Here is an 18845-nt window from a genome sequence, read left to right as displayed (position 1 = left end):
GTAAGAGATACAGTAAAAAGTTGGTAAATTTAAAATTAAAATTAAAAAAATATGAGACGTAAGATGGTATAAAATTACGAGGTATGCACTGCATCTTAGACCATCAACTAATCTTGCTGTGTACTGTGCAAGATGACATATACACAGTCCAGCAACTTTGCTTAAAATGATATAAAAATAGTACGAAATTAAGATCTTGTAGGAATGTAGCATGATATAGTACAAGGACATCATGTCTGAACAAATCGACACAGAGCAGGTAATCTGTAACTATGATGTCAAAGAAAGTAGATTCTAGAAGACCTTACACTTTAAAACGTAGAGGTATCACAGATATAAATTTATTAGTGTTAGGTGTCATCGGACCATATGTGATTTGCCTTTGGAGGCGGCATTGCCAATCATCATTTTTGCATTTACATCTAACCATCAGATCGTTGATAGTATGAAGTGAACATACGTTATGTAGCACTAAGAAACCAAAGTCTGTAAGGAACAGACGAAACAAAACACAAAAGGCAATGAATCACACATAACAGTATAGCAAACGCCAGTAATAATGTAGAAATACTAAACATAACAATGAGAGTGAAAAAATGGGTGGGTGTGTGGGTGGAAATGAAGCTGGGTGGAAGAGGGCTGGATGTTTTTATTGTCATCAATTTTTTGACTGACTAGTCTGCAACTAGAACTGAGCCACCTCCGAAAAGTCTTCCGGGAAAACGGGCACAGCACGGACAGGTGTCACGGCTGTTTCTGGTGTGACACGCAAGAAACACACCAACAGAGAGGAGAACACCACAGAAGTAGAAAGCAAGAAACTTGTGTTTTTGCCTTTCTGTGGTAGAATGTCGGGACAGATTAGCTGGCTCCTGAAGAGATAAAACATTTCATTAGTGTTCATGCCCCCAGCAAAAACTCGACAGCTCATGAGGCCTGTGAAGGACGACTAAGGGCTTAGAACACCTGGAGTGCATAAGATACCAAGTCAGTGTGGCTGTCACTACGTCGGCCAAACAGTACGCTCTGTGGAGCAACGCCTACGCTATCCAGAAAAGTCAGCTGTGGCAGAACACGCCTTAGAAAATGGACATCGAATTTTGTTTGACGAAACATCTCTCATTATGAGGACGAAGGGATTTTGGGATAGCGTCATAAAATAAGCTATCGAAATAAAAACCTCTGAAAACACCATCAACAAGGACAGCGGTTTGCAGCTCAGCACAGCCTGGGACCCAGCCATCGCGAGGTTAGTTTCCCACCCTTGGGGCAAGAGAGTGTTGTGAAACTCCGTCCACTCCTCCACTCACTTTGACAATTCTGTTGGCAGAATGAAGGTGATTTATTATTCTGAAGATCTTCGGCTTCCATTGCTTGATGATTTTTATTCAGAATTTAAACGGTGGCGGGGTTCGAAAGTGGAACCGAGACCGCTTTGATTACTAATCAAAGACCCTATCCTTAGACCATGGGCTGCTAGCCAGTAGAAGATACTGTTATGCAAATGTCGTATAAGATTGATAAACTGATAAACAGAAGGTGAAGAGCGTGACTGGAAAGGTTAGAAAGTAGGGAGGGTCTTGGAAAGGAGGGAGGGGCCCTAGTGTAGAGGACAGTTAGTGAGATGGGTACATAGGAAACGTAATGTTTGAAGTAAGTGTATGTGCGCAGAACATAGAGACTGGGGATGGGAGAGGGGGTTTGGAGGAGGGGAAGGAGCAAAGGAAACATGGGTGGATATTTAATTGAGTGTTGAAATTGGCAGTCCCATATTTTCTCTTCCCCTTTGTTTTCATCTCCCCCAACCAACCCACACTGCTGCCTCCCCCTCTTTTGCTTCACCTACTCCTTTCTCTATTTTCTTTTTTCCTCTCCTTACTTACACTTACTTCCTTGTACATGTCTACCAGTTATTCATATATTAATGATCTCATATTTACATTTAAATGCAAAGATGATGATTTATGATGCCACCTCAAAAGGTAATCACATATGGTCTGATGATGCCTAACAATAATAAGCTTATATTTCTGATATTTCCATATTTTAACGTTCAAGGTCTTCGAGAATCTACACTCTTTGACATCGCTTTCATAATCACGTCTTTGAGGTATGTGCTAGTCTTGTATTAACCCATTTTGGGCTGATTTTCCACTGTACAATATTGCACTGTATTCCTACAACAGGTTAAATTTGCACCATTTATATCATGTTAAGCAAACGAGGCTGAACTATTTACATGTCATCCTGCACAGTGCACAGCAAAATGATGTTAATGGCCTAAGAAATAAGTGCATCTATTGAGTATTGGGGCATCCTATGTTCTGCACCACTTTCCATTGTTGCCAGATGTATCCAAGATGGCGGCAATGACGTCATTCAAGATGGCGGATTTTTCGCAGGAAATTTGAATTTTGGCTGGAAGATGGAGGCAATTGGGGTACCTAAACTAACCAAACCCACTCCCCTCCCCTCACCCAGAAAAATGGTGGGAAGTTCAGATACCAACAAGATAATGTATCACATCACGGTTACCTCTACTAACCTAAGAAAATCGCGCGAAGATAGGTCAGTTGGGCTACCTCCACTAACCTAAGTCATCCAACCACCACTTCTTCCTAACAACTAGCGCCATGTTTGAATTTTGGCGGTAAAGAAAGGTCACATGGTGTTTCTCCACCAACCTAAGAAAACTGTGGGAAACAAAGCTCACCTCCACAACCTAAGTCACCCAACCACCACCTCATCCTAGGGATTGGTGGGAAAAGGACTCAGTCTGTGCTGGGCTGGTGGAGTAAGGAAGGAGTGTAATTTATTTATTTTTGCACAATTTATTTAGGGATGGAGTGTATTTATCACAGTGATACAGAACACTCGCTATGACATGACACACAGAGCACAGACCTGCAAACTACTCCTAAATAACTTATTATATTGTTCTGCACACGTGCTTGCTAATTATAAACTGTCAAAAAAACGCATTGCACAGCCTACAGACCTGCAAACCACTCATAAATAATGCAATACATTTATGTCCAGAGAGCCAAACAACATGTAAATTGTGAAAATAATAATCCATCTAAAAGACTCTGCAAACATGCTTGCTAATCATCAACTGTCAAAATCATGCACCAGGCTTCATTTAAACAATTAGAGACAGCACCACCATCCAATGTGTTCGGCACGCGGTGTGCACTCCAACTGACCTAGTACACAGTACCACCACTAGAGTTGTCCATTCCGTGACATAAGCCAAGATGGCAGCCATGACATCAGCTGATGACGCAAGCACCATTATACAAGATGGTGGCAATAGTGTGTTCACCACGAGGTCTGGATGTAGTACAAAGTACCACCACCAGAGAGCACTGTCGCTCATTTCATGATGTAACCCAAGATGGTGGGGGGGGGGGGGGGGAATGGCGGGAAAAAGACTCTGCACGTGCTGGACGTAAGTATTTATTTTGCATGTAGTGTCTCCACCACGAGATTTTGACTCCAACTGACATAGTACACAATACTGCTACCAGAGGGTGTTGTCATCCCTCCAGTGATGTAATCCAAGATGGTGGTCTGGAGGGGGAAAATGGAGCGAAAATGACTCAGCCTGCGCTGGGCTGCTGGAGAGAGTAAGAAAGGAGTGTACTTCATTTATTTTGGAACAATTTATTTAGGGATGGAGTATATTTATCACACTGATACAGAAAACATGCTTGGGGTCACGCCACAAAGCCCACAGACCTGTAAACTACTCCTAAATAACGCTCTGCAGACACAGAGTCAACTCCTAATTTATTGAAATAAGCTACACTGACTTTATAAATCGAGGTATGACATTACCTCTGAATGAGGTGGTTTTTCTATCCAGACAGATACCGAGGCGGTGATCGCTGGAGTGTATATTATCAGACCAGCACTCCAGTTACACATAGCCCACGCTGCAACCTCATTATAAAATCGCTGAATTTTGAAAGTGATTCAGTTAAGGAATGTGGTAAGTAAGCAGTATTTGCAACTCCTTCACACCACCCCAGCTAGATGTTTCTATAGTACTTGTAACATATTCTGACTCGATACCATATCAGAGGTTCTGTGATATATTCATTGAGTTATAGGCAATGACTGTAGTAGTAGATGTAGATGATGTGCTGATTGAGGTCGTAAGAAATTGTACACTAGCTTTTCAGATCTCTATTGTTACACTATCTGCTAGAAATGATGTCCATTATTTGGAATCAAGTCTTTCCATTCAACCACATACCTATGTCGGATCACACCCATAAGTGAATCATATTTCTGGCACTCTCATATCCCGAAACAAGTGACCTTTCTCGAACATGTCTGCTACAGTAAAATTCCAGTCAGCTCCCTTCGCAATTAGCAACTGCTCCCATTTCTACAGCTTTGCGCAGGTGATGCTTCCAATTTAAGTTGGAGAAAGACATATCTGCCATCTTCTGCAACCTGTGTAAAAACAGAAGGAGCTGACTTAATGCAACAGGTTCGTGTTTTGACCATTCGGTGGAAATGCAGGCATTGTAGTGCACCTCCAAACTAGATACAGATACTATAATTCGAAGCAGATCCGCGTCCATTCACATCTATCTCCCCAACATGCTATCATCGTTATTCTGTACCATCAAACACAGAAAAATCACGAACTATAAAAGATAAACTAACTTCATGCATTACAGACCCCACCTAGGCGCCATTGCTTGTGCGATGATGCATAGCTGCATTATGGGTCCGGCGCAGAGAGAGAGTTGTTTTGATGCTTCCCAGAATAGCATTTATAACAGGACACCCCATCCGTCATTGAATTTACCTGTCTAACTGCTTCTGTCGCCGATGCAGGATGATCCTATTAAATACGCAGCTTTTGATCTATTGCAGAGAGCAGTTTAAGGTTTCATCACGCGTACTATAGGAGGCTGGCCGTATCCCACAGACTATACTGTAAGTCACAAGAGACGCTCCCTGTGACCCTGTGTCGTTGTTTGAAACATTGTTTTCTAACACGTTTTGTTCACTGTCATGCATTTTATTTTTATGCCACGACTTCGATGTCTATGTCTGGTCCTAAACTGAAATTAAGACGCTCTGATCCACTAGACATTGCACAATGTAAATCATATTGTTACTACAGCTACCATAACACGCCACAAACACTGGATGAATTTGAATAAAAGCGAGTTACAACATAAGCAAACTGAAAGAGTTTGACGGCGTTGGCGTGGGTTTCGAAACTACAGTTAAACTAATCTGTCATAGTCATGGAATAGCTGATGACTCTACATTCCGTTTCGACTGACTCATCATATTGCAGTCATGTAAGCGCTCAACGTTTTGGTGCTATCCACCGCAGAAGGTGTGGTCCATCCACCAAAACTCTTGCCCTATCTCAAACAAGCGATATCAGTCGATCATTATGTGGTAACCAACAGCATGCCAATGCACGGATTGGATGGAAAAGACACCATCAATGTTCTCTAATAATAAGCATCACAGTTGATAGTGCCAACAATTTTACAGTAATTTCAACACCGACCAATGATGTGACAGCAAGCTTCTCAATTTCAGTATCATAGCTAAACCGCCCCTTCTCCACTTTACAAGCATCACTGCTAATGTGGATAGATGAGTGTGCAGTACGTCCATTCATTGTTAATTCTCGAACACATAAATCATCAAAAGATACCAGACAGCGCTCCACATATTTATAACACCTCGAGCATAGCAGTTAATTTAAGATCTATCTCTCTGCGTATGGGAGTCACAGAGTATTCTCTCTGTCTCAGGGTAAAATTAGAGAGTGAAAGACCCTCCTCACACTGTCACTGACCAACCCGCCCTGCAGCACCGTTACCGAATTAATCTGAAACCGACCAGAAGAAGATCGACACTCTCCACGTCTTGTGAATGAAAGGAACTTTCAGAGTGGGAGAGCGGTTTAAATGAGTAAGAGTCTTTCCGTATTTGACAATATGTATGGTAGTTTGTAAGATTTAATTGCCATTGCAATATGGCGATCTGTTTAAAATAACCGCTGAAAGTCTCATCTGAAGAAAGAAAAAAAGGTGGACGGTGCTTCGATACTGGCGGCATCAATAATTCGTTGGGTAAGTTCGATAAGAGCCAATTGTAATGCTCGTTTTATTCACACGCTTTGTGCTGGGATATAGGAGCCTCTACATAACGGAGAGGACGTTTGTGTGTGTTGAAAGTAGGAATGGTAACACGTGTTGGACGGGGTACCACGTTAGATCCGCGACGTTATTCTGCGCTATTTTCGTAAACAGGTTCTGTCAGGACAAGAATTTCCGCGCATACATCCAGAAAGTGAGCGTTAACTATTTCTGGGACACTATACAATTTCTGCAAGGTCGACTCAGTTCTAATTTTTTACGTAGTCATGTGACATCAGTATAAGATTGAGAACCTTGTGAGATGCACTTGCGATGGTTTGTAGCTACGCGCCCACACTTAGGAGCATTGCATCGGTCACGCTGGGCAGTTAAGCATGATTAATGTCTCTCATGTGGTGCTAGGAACAATGCGGCCTGTACTACTCTGTCATCAATGGTAAAGACACATGCTGCCCAGAGGCGTCCCATGTATGAGACCTGCGTGAGCGTGCCTTGGAGTTCTGTGATGTCAGTATAACACTGACTGTATACTCGAACATAGAAACAACTTTGACCTACAGCGGCGTGAGAGCGATGGACTGTGCTGACTTGCATCCGGCAGTGGCTCGCAGTGGTGTCGGCGCACGAGCCCCTGGGGCGTCTGTGCTACCGCCCGGTCGCATCAGCAACAGTGAACACGTATTTCTAGAGGAATATCTCAGGTACCAAGTAGGAAAGGGATGTCACTGCCTCATTCTTGAGGGCATCTGTGCGTGGTTTGTCAGCTGATGGTCTAGTCACTTCGCAGGGCTGCAGGAAGCCTCCTGTGCGGTCTACTGGATGGGGGGTGGTGGGCAGTGACTGCATATGTTGCTTGTGTGTCTGTTGCGCTATTTTGCGAGCACGTCTTTAGGCTGTGCTATGCATCATTTGGACATTTTATGAGTACTGAGCGTGTCTACACATCAGTGTACTGCATTATTTAGGAGGAGTCTGCAGTAAATTAAGAAGTGCTTGCATGTCTGCAGAGCGTTATTTAGGAGTAGTTTATAGGTCTGTGGGCTTTGTGGGGTGACCCCAAGCATGTGTTTTGTATCAGTGGGATAAATATACTCCATTCCTAAATAAATTGTGCCGAAATAAATAAAGTACACTCCTTCCTCTCTCCACCAGCCCAGTGCATGCTGAGTCCTTTTCCCACCAATACCTAGGATGAGGTGGTGGTCAGGTGACAGATTAGTGGAGGTGACCTTTGTTTCCCACAGTTTTCTTAGGTTGGTAAAGAAACTCCAAGTGGCCTTTCTTTACCACCAAAATTCAAACTTGGCGCCAGTTGTTAGGAAGAGGTGGTGGTTGGATGACTTAGGTTAGTAGAGGTAGCCCAACTGACCTACCTTCCCGCGATTTTATTAGGTTATTAGAGATAACCATGGCGTGATGCATTATCCTGTTGGAATTTGAACTTCCCGCAATTTTTCTGGGGGAGGGGAGGAGGGTTATGTTATTTGAGGTAGCCAGATTGCCCTATCTTCCCGCCAAAATCCGCCTTCCTGAATGACGTCATTGGCGCCATCTTGTATGATGTCATGTGCTGTTGGCAAGTCTACACGCCGCCATCTTGGATGACATCATCGCCGCTATCTTGGATACATCTGGCAACAATGAAGAGTTGTGCAGAACATAGGTTGCCCCAATACTCTCTTGTAACTGTATTTAAGAGTACATCTAATATGGCCTATTATTTGCATGTTTTGCTTTTAGTATTGTACTATGTATGTGTCTATCTCGTAATGTTATGCCAGCCTGTAACTAATATATTTTTTAAATTTTAGAGTTATTTTTAAGTTTTCGGTTATTTACTGTATGTCTTACTTTTTGGGTATTCTTACTTTTAACATTGTCCTCAATAAGGGTGTGGAAATCTGAAATCTAGATTTTATACAGGAAATATACCGTTTAATGGTGGTGTATTACATAAAATAGTTGAAGGGTTAGATGATCGTGGGGGCTGAATAAAGGTAGCAAGTTATCAGCGAACGGGGAACAGCTCTGCCGCGAGCTTACGTTACCTCATAAGTCTGACTTGTTATCTGAAGTAGAAGCGGTAGCAGGCTTCTAACGAAGAAATTGAGTGTAGGGCGGTACCAAAGGAGAGAAGGAAGAAAAGAGTCTTGCTGCTAGATAGCAGCCATGGGAGGGATGTAGGCCAGATGGTAGAGGACAAATTGGTAACAGGGTACCAAGTCACAAGTATTGCGAAGCACCCTGATCCTGATGACAGAGGTAGTATGGCTTCTCTTTGACAAGGATTTGGAGCAGGGAACGGCCAGCATAAAAACAGAAATTATAGCATTGGGAGAGTACCTGGGTGAAACAAGAGTACCAACTACCCACACAAGAGTGAGTTTTTTGGAGGTCCTGTGGTGCTGTGACTAGCCAAGGATTAATACCGCTGTGAGCCAATGAACGCAGGATTGAGCAGGCTGCTCCGGCTGAAATGAAATCGCACACGAGTGCAGTTTCTCTTGCTACAATTCGGAGAAGGGGATTTACCAGGCACGTCCTTCACCTGAATAGGAGAGCGAAAGATATGTTGAACGAGATTCTTGCAGACAGTGATCAGGAGGACTCTGACACTCGAAGAGAGATCCCTATTGTGACTGGTGTCAGAGGCTCACCTTTTTAAGGTTCGAATCAGGATTCAGGCATCTTGTTAGGAAAGAAGATGAATTAACGGAAGAACCCCATAAAATGCTTAAGAACGCACAGAAAAGTAAGGTTAACTTATTTCGATGTAGTATCAGAAGATTGAGTTATAAGGCAGAAGAGAATCTAATCTGTTTCGAAAATTTAGAGAACTCTGAAAACATGAACATCCTGTGCCCATCTCAGCCCCACATAACCAGAGGGTTAGAAAAGTTAAGATATAAAAATTACACTCACACCATCGTACTGATGAGGAGCTTTTACGTATGTTGAGGCACTACACAAACTCAAAAATATTGTGGTTAGTGGATTTGTGGTGAACAGCACATGGAAGCCTGTGGTTGCGAATTAATACTGAAAAATAATTCACTTTTCATTGTAGCTATATACAGACTCCTGCTGGGAAATTTTTCACTGTGTGTGAGCAATTTGGATTCCTTACTATGGTGTTTTCAGTGTAGGTTTTCTAAAGGACTCTCATAGGAAATATGACCTGTTAACCTTTTTTGAATCCTACAATTTAATCTCAGTAATTAACTTTCCAACACGGTTGGACAAAAACAGTAAAAACAGTAACGTTTTCATTGGTGAAGGTCAAGGGAAGAAAATAACTATACACCCAGTAATAAATGCTATCTCTCATCATAATGCACAGTTAGTTTGGCTAAATAACGTAGTGCCTTGAATTACTGATATTCCCCAGTGGAAATAAGAATAACTGATGAATCAGAAAAAAACGTGTTCAAGAAAAGTTTACAACAAAATCCCTGGGATGCAATTTATTATGAACAAAAATGCTGACACGAAACTTAATGTATTCCACGACAAATTCATATCATTATTTGAAAAATGCTTCCCATATATGCTAATGAGGAAGGACACTAATGAGCAGTGAAAAGACTACGAATCATTAGAGGAACTGAACTATCTTCAGAAAGGAAAAGGGAAATGTATCTGTTGGTAAAAGCAAATAGAGATCCCGCAGTAGTTGGCCACTATCAAAAATACTCAAAAGTACTAAAAAAGCTTATTAAAAAACAAGGAACATGCACTTTATGTCAGAAGCCAGTAACTCTGACAACGGTCTTAAGGCATATAGAATATAGTCATACGAGAACAATTGGCCAAACAGCGGGACATCACTATTGAATTAAATGGAAGAAATGTATTTAATAAGCATTTCTTAAACATAATAGAAATACAGGGACAATATGAGGGCAAACAGTTTAAGAAAAAAATCACTGTAGTATATTAAAAGATCAACTCTCATAAAATTAAATCATATTAATAAATCACCAAGGTAAATTGGTGCTGACCACCTTAAGACATAAAGTCAGATTATCTGCAACGGGAAGACCTTGCCGAAAGAGTTACTGCATCTGCGGGAAACTTCCTGCAAAAAGGGTTACAACGAGACGCAAATAAAGACAGACTGAAAAGAGGAGGGAGGGAAAACCAGAAAAACATATGCAGGGCCGTAGATGGCCAAGATCGCCAGAAAAGTGGAGAAACACCAGATGGAGACAGTTTTCCACGCAACACGAAAAATTAAGGCTGTGCTTGGCTCTTCCGAACACCGGCTAGGACTGCTGACGATGGGTGCTTAGTGTACTGAGTGCAAATGTAGGGTGCAGTATATCGGACAGGTTCTGAGACTTGGTTGTCAAAGAGGCGGTACAAATACGTTTGCACAACGATTTGTAGGATTGGTGCATAAGTCTGTAGCGTTTTTCTATAAGTTTAATAAACACACCAGTCCACATAACAGGAACTTAAGAAATGCAGAAATCCTTGGTTTTTAGGTGAAGAATTTTCCGAGCCATATTCGGAGCGCATTTTCAGCCGGAAAGGAAGTTATTCAAAGGTTGTTCGATAGACACCGGAAAAGGCGAAAATCAGGGGGCGCAAGATCAGGTGAATAAGATGGGAGCGGAACGACTCTCCAGCACGACTCCTGTACAACGTTTTGTGTCAGTCCAGCAGGATGCAGGCGGAAGTTACCATGGAGTAGTGTCACTTCGCGCAGTCGTCCTGGTCGCTGTTCTTGACAATAAAAGTCAGCAGTGGTGGTTACGCGACGGGGAAGCAATTCTTAGCACATCACACCGTCACTGTTTCACCATATGCGTAACATTACCTTTTATGGAAGCGGATGGACCTTCTCGAATAGTTGCTGCTCTATTAATAGCAATAACAACACTCAACACTCAATAACCGTTCAAATTACCGTAAAATTACAACAATTAAACAGTCAAGATGATGAGGTTACCAAAAGCCACATAGCTGTATGAAGGTCCTTTGCTCGCACTACTGCCGGTTTCACGTCAGTATAGACCCATCTTCAGGTTTGTAATGGTTATATTTCCATAACGTAGATGCGCAATTACGGAGTCCCAGCTTTAGGAAAGTTATTCACGTTAAAAGTCAAACCATTTTCTTGCTGTGCTCTGTACAGTGGTATTATCCCCATCAACGGCACGAATGTTTTTGGATACCTCTGCTGCTATCACCTCTCTATTGAACTCTAGAAGAAGAATATGCGGTCTCTTCAAAAATTCCGGAACATTCGTAATTTCGCACAAATGATGTGTTGGAGCGGAATACGGTTGGCATCCTCGCACAAGCCTGTGTCTGATATGTAACTGCCCGAAATTTCCATGTTGTATGTGTGTTAGTTATTATTCAGTGCTGTATTGAGTAGAACGCCGTGTCGCACAGTTATCGAACTTCGAAATGGGAGGACTAGAGGAGCAACGTGTCTGCATTAAATTTTGCCTGAACAGCAAGCAAATCTTTTCAGAGACACACCAAATGTTGCAGGAAGCCTGTGACGGTGGCTGCTTAAGCCGTACACGGTGTTACGAGTGATTCACGCGGTTTAAAAATGACCCGCCGGAAGTTAAAGTTGACACTATTTCAGGACGCCCTTTGACGTCTACCGACAACGTCCACGTCAGGAACGTCAACAAAATTGTGCGTGCGTGTCCGAGAGATTGAAGAAGAAGGTAACATTTCAGCTGGATCATGTCATTAAATCCTGACGCAGCATCTTGGAAGGGATTGGGTTGTCACCAAGTTTACCCCTTGCCTCATGAGTTAAGACCAGAAAGACCTTCACCTCGCAATCTGTGAAGAGCTTTTGGATGGCGCAAGTGAGGACGAGATGTTGCTTAAGAGAATCATAACTGTTGATAAGACGTGGATCTACGGTTATGATGTTGAGACCAAGGCTACCATCGGGACGTGTTGCGACGCTTGCGAGAAAATGTGAGAAGGAAACGGCCTAAAATGTGACTAGACAATTCATGGCTCTTGCATCACGATAACGCAACTGTACATTCATCCCTGGTGGTGAGTGACTCTTGCACAAAAAGCGAAATCACTGAGCTGCCTCATCCTCCGTACTCTCCAGACCTGTCCGCTACGCACTTACCATTACTTTTAAAGCTGAAAACCTCGCTGAAAGGACGGCGATTTGCAACGATAGACGAGATAAAAGAAAATTTGCAGACAGTGCTTCGCACGATTCAGCAGGAGGTGTCCCAAGATTGCTTCCGGAAATGGATGGTTCAAATGGCTCTGAGCAGTATGGGACTTAGCTTCTGAGGTCATCATTCCCCTAGAAATTAGAACTACCTAAACCTAACTAACCTAAGTAGATCACACACACCCATGCCCGAGGCAGAATTCGAACTTGCCACGCCGACATCCGCTGGAAGTAGAAACGGCGTTGGGAGCGGTATATCAATTGTGGAGGGGAGTATTTGGAAGGGGACCATCCACAATAAATAAAAGGTAAGTGTTGTTGTTGTTGTTGTGGTCTTCAGTCGTGAGACTGGTTTGATGCAGCTCTCCATGCTACTCTATCCTGTGCAAGATTTTTCATCTCCCAGTACCTACTGCAACCTACATCCTTCTGAATCTGCTTAGTGTATTCATCTCTTGGTCTCCCTCTACGATTTTTACCCTCCACGCTGCCCTCCAATACTAAATTGGTGATCCCTTGATGCCTCAGAACATGTCCTACCAACCGATCCCTTCTTCTGGTCAAGTTGTGCCACAAACTTCTCTTCTCCCCAATCCTATTCAATACTTCCTCATTAGTTACGTGATCTACCCATCTAATCTTCAGCATTCTTCTGTAGCACCACATTTCGAAAGCTTCTATTCTCTTCTTGTCCAAACTATTTAGCGTCCATGTTTCACTTCCATACATGGCTACACTCCATACGAATACTTTCAGAAATGACTTCCTGACACTTAAATCAATACTGGATGTTAACAAATTTCTCTTCTTCATAAACGCTTTCCTTGCCATTGCCAGCCTACATTTTATATCCTCTCTACTTCGACCATCATCAGTTATTTTGCTCCCCAAATAGCAAAACTCCTTTATTACTTTAAGTGCCTCATTTCCTAATCTAACTCCCTCAGCATCACCCGACTTAATTAGACTACATTCCATGAGGTAAGTGTAGTGGAATTTTGTGGACAGAGCTCCGGAAACTTTTCTACAGACCTCGTATCTCGGAAATGTTCCGATTTCTCCACTTGGCAGTCCATACTCTGGCGTCCGCAGCTCTACTCGCTGCCCCCAGTTCACAAAATAACAACGTGTCAGCTCAGACAGCAACAATGATCTACAAATAAAAAATGACAATCGATAAATAAACCCATCGGAGCCGGAGTATCAACATGCAGAACATAAACCCTACGGACTTATTCACCAACGTAACAATAAACCGGAACAACGGATTTCATTTCAGCACAACTGCGTAACACGACAGGAACGCCCCGGTGTGAAGGCTGCGGGGTCCGCGGAGAGGATGGACAGCCGCCGCTACTCGACGCCCGCACCAGCGCCGCGCCCCGCCGCTTTCCCCCTCCGCCGACCCCGTCGCGTTCCCCCACCACCGGGGGGACACGTTCTTCCGGAGCCGCGTGATTGACGCACATACATAAGTAGTCAGCGGGCCAGCGGCTACGTAGATACGACGAACACAGCATCCCGACACTTCGCCTGAAGATGATAGGTGCATAACTCATTGAAACATTGCGACAAGATGACGCCACCACTCGGCTGGTCACTTGAGAAAATTTTGTCAGGTAGTATATCTTGTTTCTCTTGGCTTGTGAAAGACGACTATTTTTTTGGACTAACCAGCACACGACACACATGTATCGTATAGACAACATTAAAGCTATTTCTCACGTTTCATACAGGGTGCTACAAAAAGGTACGGCCAAACTTTCAGGAAACATTCCTCACACACAAAGAAAGAAAATATGTTATGTGGACATGTGTCCGGAAACGCTTACTTTCCATGTTAGAGCTCATTTTATTACTTCTCTTCAAATCACATTAATCATGGAATGGAAATACACAGCAACAGAACGTACCAGCGTGACTTCAAACACTTTGTTACAGGAAATGTTCAAAATGTCCTCCATTAGCGAGGATACATGCATCCACCCTCCGTCGCATGGAATCCCTGATGTGTTGACGCAGCCCTGGAGAATGGCGTATTGTATCACAGCCGTCCACAATACGAGCACGAAGAGTCTCTACATTTGGTACCGGGGTTGCGTAGACAAGAGCTTTCAAATGTCCCCATAAATGACAGTCAAGAGGGTTTAGGTCAGGAGAGCGTGGAGGCCATGGAATTGGTCCACCTCTACCAATCCATCGGTCACCGAATCTGTTGTTGAGAAGCGTACGAACACTTCGACTGAAATGTGCAGGAGCTCCATCGTGCATGAACCACATGTTGTGTCGTACTTGTAAAGGCACATGTTCTAGCAGCACAGGTAGAGTATCCCGTATGAAATCACGATAACGTGCTCCATTGAGCGTAGGTGGAAGAACATGGGGCCCAATCAAGACATCACCAACAATGCCTGCCCAAACGTTCACAGAAAATCTGTGTTGATGACGTGATTGCACAATTGCGTGCGGATTCTCGTCAGCCCACACATGTTGATTGTGCAAATGTACAATTTGATCACGTTGGAATGAAGCCTCATCCGTAAAGAGAACATTTGCACTGAAATGAGGATTGACACATTGTTGGATGAACCATTCGCGGAAGTGTACCCGTGGAGGCCAATCAGCTGCTGATAGTGCCTGCACACGCTGTACATCGTACGGAAACAACTGGTTCTCCCGTAGCACTCTCCATACAGTGACGTGGTCAACGTTACCTTGTACAGCAGCAACATCTCTGACGCTGACATTAGGGTTATCGTCAACTGCACGAAGAATTGCCTCGTTCATTGCAGGTGTCCTCGTCGTTCTAGGTCTTCCCCAGTCGCGAGTCATAGGATGGAATGTTCCGTGCTCCCTAAGACGCCGATCAATTGCTTCGAACGTCTTCCTGTCGGGACACCTTCGTTCTGGAAATCTGTCTCCATACAAACGTACCGCGCCACGTTTATTGCCCCGTGCTAATCCATACATCAAGTAGGCATCTGCCAACTCCGCATTTGTAAACATTGCACTGACTACAAAACCACGTTCGTGATGAACACTAACCTGTTGATGCTACGTACTGATATGCTTGATGCTAGTACTGTAGAGCAATGAGTCGCATGTCAACACAAGCACCGAAGTCAACATTACCTTCCTTCAATTGGGCCAACTGGCGGTGAATCGAGGAATTACAGTACATACTGACGAAACTAAAATGAGCTCTAATATGGAAATTAAGCGTTTCCGGGCACATGTCCACATAATATCTTTTCTTTATTTGTGTGTGAGGAATGCTTCCTGAAAGTTTGGCCGTACCTTTTTGTAACACCCTGTATACCTGTATGGTGGTGGCGCACCCCAGTGTTTCCTCTTTATAATTTCGCTTATTTGGGTATGAAATCACGAATTCCGCATAGAACAAGAATCAGTTTCTCGATTAAAACAGACCAATCCTATGCTACAAACGTTTAAATTATTCCGAAACTAATGACCCGAATTTGAAGAGTGTACCGCTTTCGAAGTTGTCCCTAGAACAACTGCGATACTAGTAGCACAAAATACAACAGTTGGATTTTGAAATGCGGAAGTAATACCGATATCCCTGGAATTAATGAAAAGAAACTATACGATCCGGCCGGTGTGGCCGTGCGGTTCTAGGCGCTTCAGTCTGGAACGGCGTGACCGCTACGGCCGCAGGTTCGAATCCTGCCTCGGGTATGGGTGTGTGTTATGTCCTTAGGTTAGTTAGGTTTAAGTAGTTCTAAGTTCTAGGGGACTGATGACCACAGATGTTAAGTCCCATAGTGCCCAGAGCCATTTGAACCAGTTTTGAAACTATACGACATTTAGTGAGTACTTTCTCACAATCCATCTGAATGAAAACAGATTTACGACGCATTAGATGGTTCTGCAAGTAAGTGAAGTGAATAGCTTAGCTGAGTCGCCCTGTAGGTCCGGAGAGGTGTGTACTCCTCAGCTCCAGTCCGCACTTAAGTTGTGGCGCAGAGCGTCAAAAGGCAGGTATCGTTGGCGGATAGGGCAGCCAGTGCCTTCCGCTCATGTAAGGCGCTGCCCTGTTCCAGAATTTGCGAATACAGCACAGGGAGCGGCTGAACAAGGTTAAGTCTCACCTCGGAGTCGTCCGCAAAAACGTCGTAGTTGACAGTGACCTCTCCTCTGTACACAGTTTCTTTGGTTTCCTCATCCACGACCTGCGAGAAGTTGGCTGAAACCCCAGAGTATTCTCCATCGTCGCAGACCGCATACTCCAAGACGTCCACAGCGTACGGACCCTGCCAAGCAGAAACAACACGTGTGTTACAACAGAAAGAACTAGGTAATCAAGTAAACACAACAAAATTGGTCCTGATGATGAGTAGGGGCTAAGGAAAATCTTGATGATGCCGTATTGCTAAGTTAGTCGTCTTTCATCAGAACGTTTTGCTACTACAAGCACTACCAAAATTCACGAAAAGAGTTCAGGAATACATGTTTTACATAGAGCATACACGGAACATGAATAATCACAATTTGTGAGTTTATATCAATGCTTGCCAACATTTCGTAACCGCCGGAAGGTACACAAGGGTGAAAGAAGACGTATGCCATTCATTGTGATTTCGGTCGTCAATGTGTCACTCAAGCATTCAAACACAGTTTGCAAATACACCGACGGAAGGAATCGCAACACTAACAAGAAGTTGTGCGACATAAACGAAAGTTGGTAGGCGTGTTTCTACAACTGAAAGACAGAGTCAAATTTTGCGGAGGTCGCATAAGAGTGGATCTAGTAGCGGCACTATGAGGATGAAAATCAGGTTTGCTTCAAATGCACGCTGTAACGATCGTGAGTTATCTTTGAGATTGGCAGTGGTGAGTAGATGTTAGTCAAGAATGCCTTGCAAGAAGACCGGGCTCCGGATAGCCACATAGCACTACCGAGACGGCGTGTGGCTCTGGCACATAGTACTGCGTCTGCAGAAGCAATTTCAGCAGCAGTTGGCACCACTGTGACACACCGGACTGATACAAATCGGCTAGTTCACAGACAGCTTCGAGACAGTCGGCCTGGAGCGTGCATTCCACTGACTCCAACCACGGCCATTCGTGTCAATCATGAGTTCATTGAAGGGCAGGGTGGAGGCCTGTTGTGTTTCTTTATGAAAACTGGTTCTGCCCCGGTGCCAGCGATGGTCGTGTGTTGGTTAGAAGGAGGCCAGGCGATGGCCTTCAACCAACCTGTCTGCGCGCCAAACACACTAGACTTACAGTTGGACTTTTGGCCTGGGGTGCGATTTCGTCTGACAGCAGGAGCACTCTCGCGGTTATCCCACACCCTCTGACTGCAAATCCGTATGTCAATCTGGTGATTCGATCTGTTGTGCTGCCATTCATGAACAGCACACCTTAAGTGTTTTCTAGCAGGATAACGCTCGCCCACAAACCACTGTTGTAAACCAACATACTCTACAGAGTGTCAACATGTTGCCTTGGCCTGCTCAATCACCAGATCTACCTTCCATCGAGTTACATAGGACATCATCGGACAACAACTCCACCGTCATCCACAACCGGTATTAAGCGTCCTTGTGCTGACCGACCAAGTGCAACAGTCCTTGAACTCCATCCCTCAAACTGACAGCCGTGACCGCTCGACACAACGTATGCACGTTTGTATGCTTGCATTCAATATTCTGGCGGCTACACCGGCTATTAATGTGCCAGAAATTCACATTTGCAATGGTTTATCCCGCGCTTACATTAACCTGTGATCTTGCATTGTTCATCGCTTAAATATGTTACTTACACAAACGTATTTCGGAAATTTTATTAATATACATAAATTATTTTTTGGTCCTGCGATTTTTCCTATCGGTGTATTACTGCTATCAAATTCCGTGAGTGCAATGCGTGACAATAAATAGAAGGTAATAGCATGTTTGTGAAAGGCAATGTGCCGAGTTGAGTCCCCGGTCCGACATACTGTTTAAATCTCGTAGGAACTTTCAAAGTAGTACATACTAGCTATAGAGTGAGACATCCACTGTTCAAAAAACTCCAGGTGGTACCATTCAAGTATTGCGAGGTCAGATTACCGGAGATATGGTTTGTGAACTGGAGATCAAAGTTGTAAAAGAGCTGGCGAAAGAGGCATTTCAGAAGCAGAAAAGGCTTTTAGCTAGTAGTTTGAACGCAAGATTAAGGAAGCTACTGGTGAAATGACTGATATTAAGCGTGCCCCTGTACGGATGTACGGATTAGAAACTCGCACATTGAGAAATCAGGACGAGAGGAGAATTGAAGCTCGTGGAATGTGGATATGGCGCGGGATGGAGAAGTGCAGCAGGACTGATAAAGTCAGGAATTGGGAGGTACTGAGAAGGGTTGGAAAAGTTCGGAAAATGTTGGTAACAGTGAGTAATAGGAAGCTAAACTGGATAGAACATAATTTGAGACGATATTGCCTTCTAGTAGAAGCAACTGAAGTCTTTATTCGAGGGAAGAGAGGGAAGGGCAGAAGAAGATACCAGATGTTGAATGGCGTC

General features: G+C 43.7%; 1 protein-coding gene across 1 annotated transcript in view; it reads right to left on the bottom strand.

Moving 5' to 3' along the window:
- The window catches only part of LOC124777766, a 143651-nt gene that overhangs the window by 95628 nt on the left and 29178 nt on the right, over positions 1–18845 (bottom strand). The window contains exon 2 of the mRNA XM_047253269.1: positions 16431–16592. Coding sequence (XP_047109225.1) covers positions 16431–16592 — 162 coding nt within the window. The remainder of the gene's footprint in view (positions 1–16430; positions 16593–18845) is intronic.

Source organism: Schistocerca piceifrons, chromosome 2, assembly GCF_021461385.2.
Source record: "Schistocerca piceifrons isolate TAMUIC-IGC-003096 chromosome 2, iqSchPice1.1, whole genome shotgun sequence".
Taxonomy (NCBI): domain Eukaryota; kingdom Metazoa; phylum Arthropoda; class Insecta; order Orthoptera; family Acrididae; genus Schistocerca; species Schistocerca piceifrons.
This window is presented reverse-complemented; position numbering and strand designations above follow the sequence as displayed.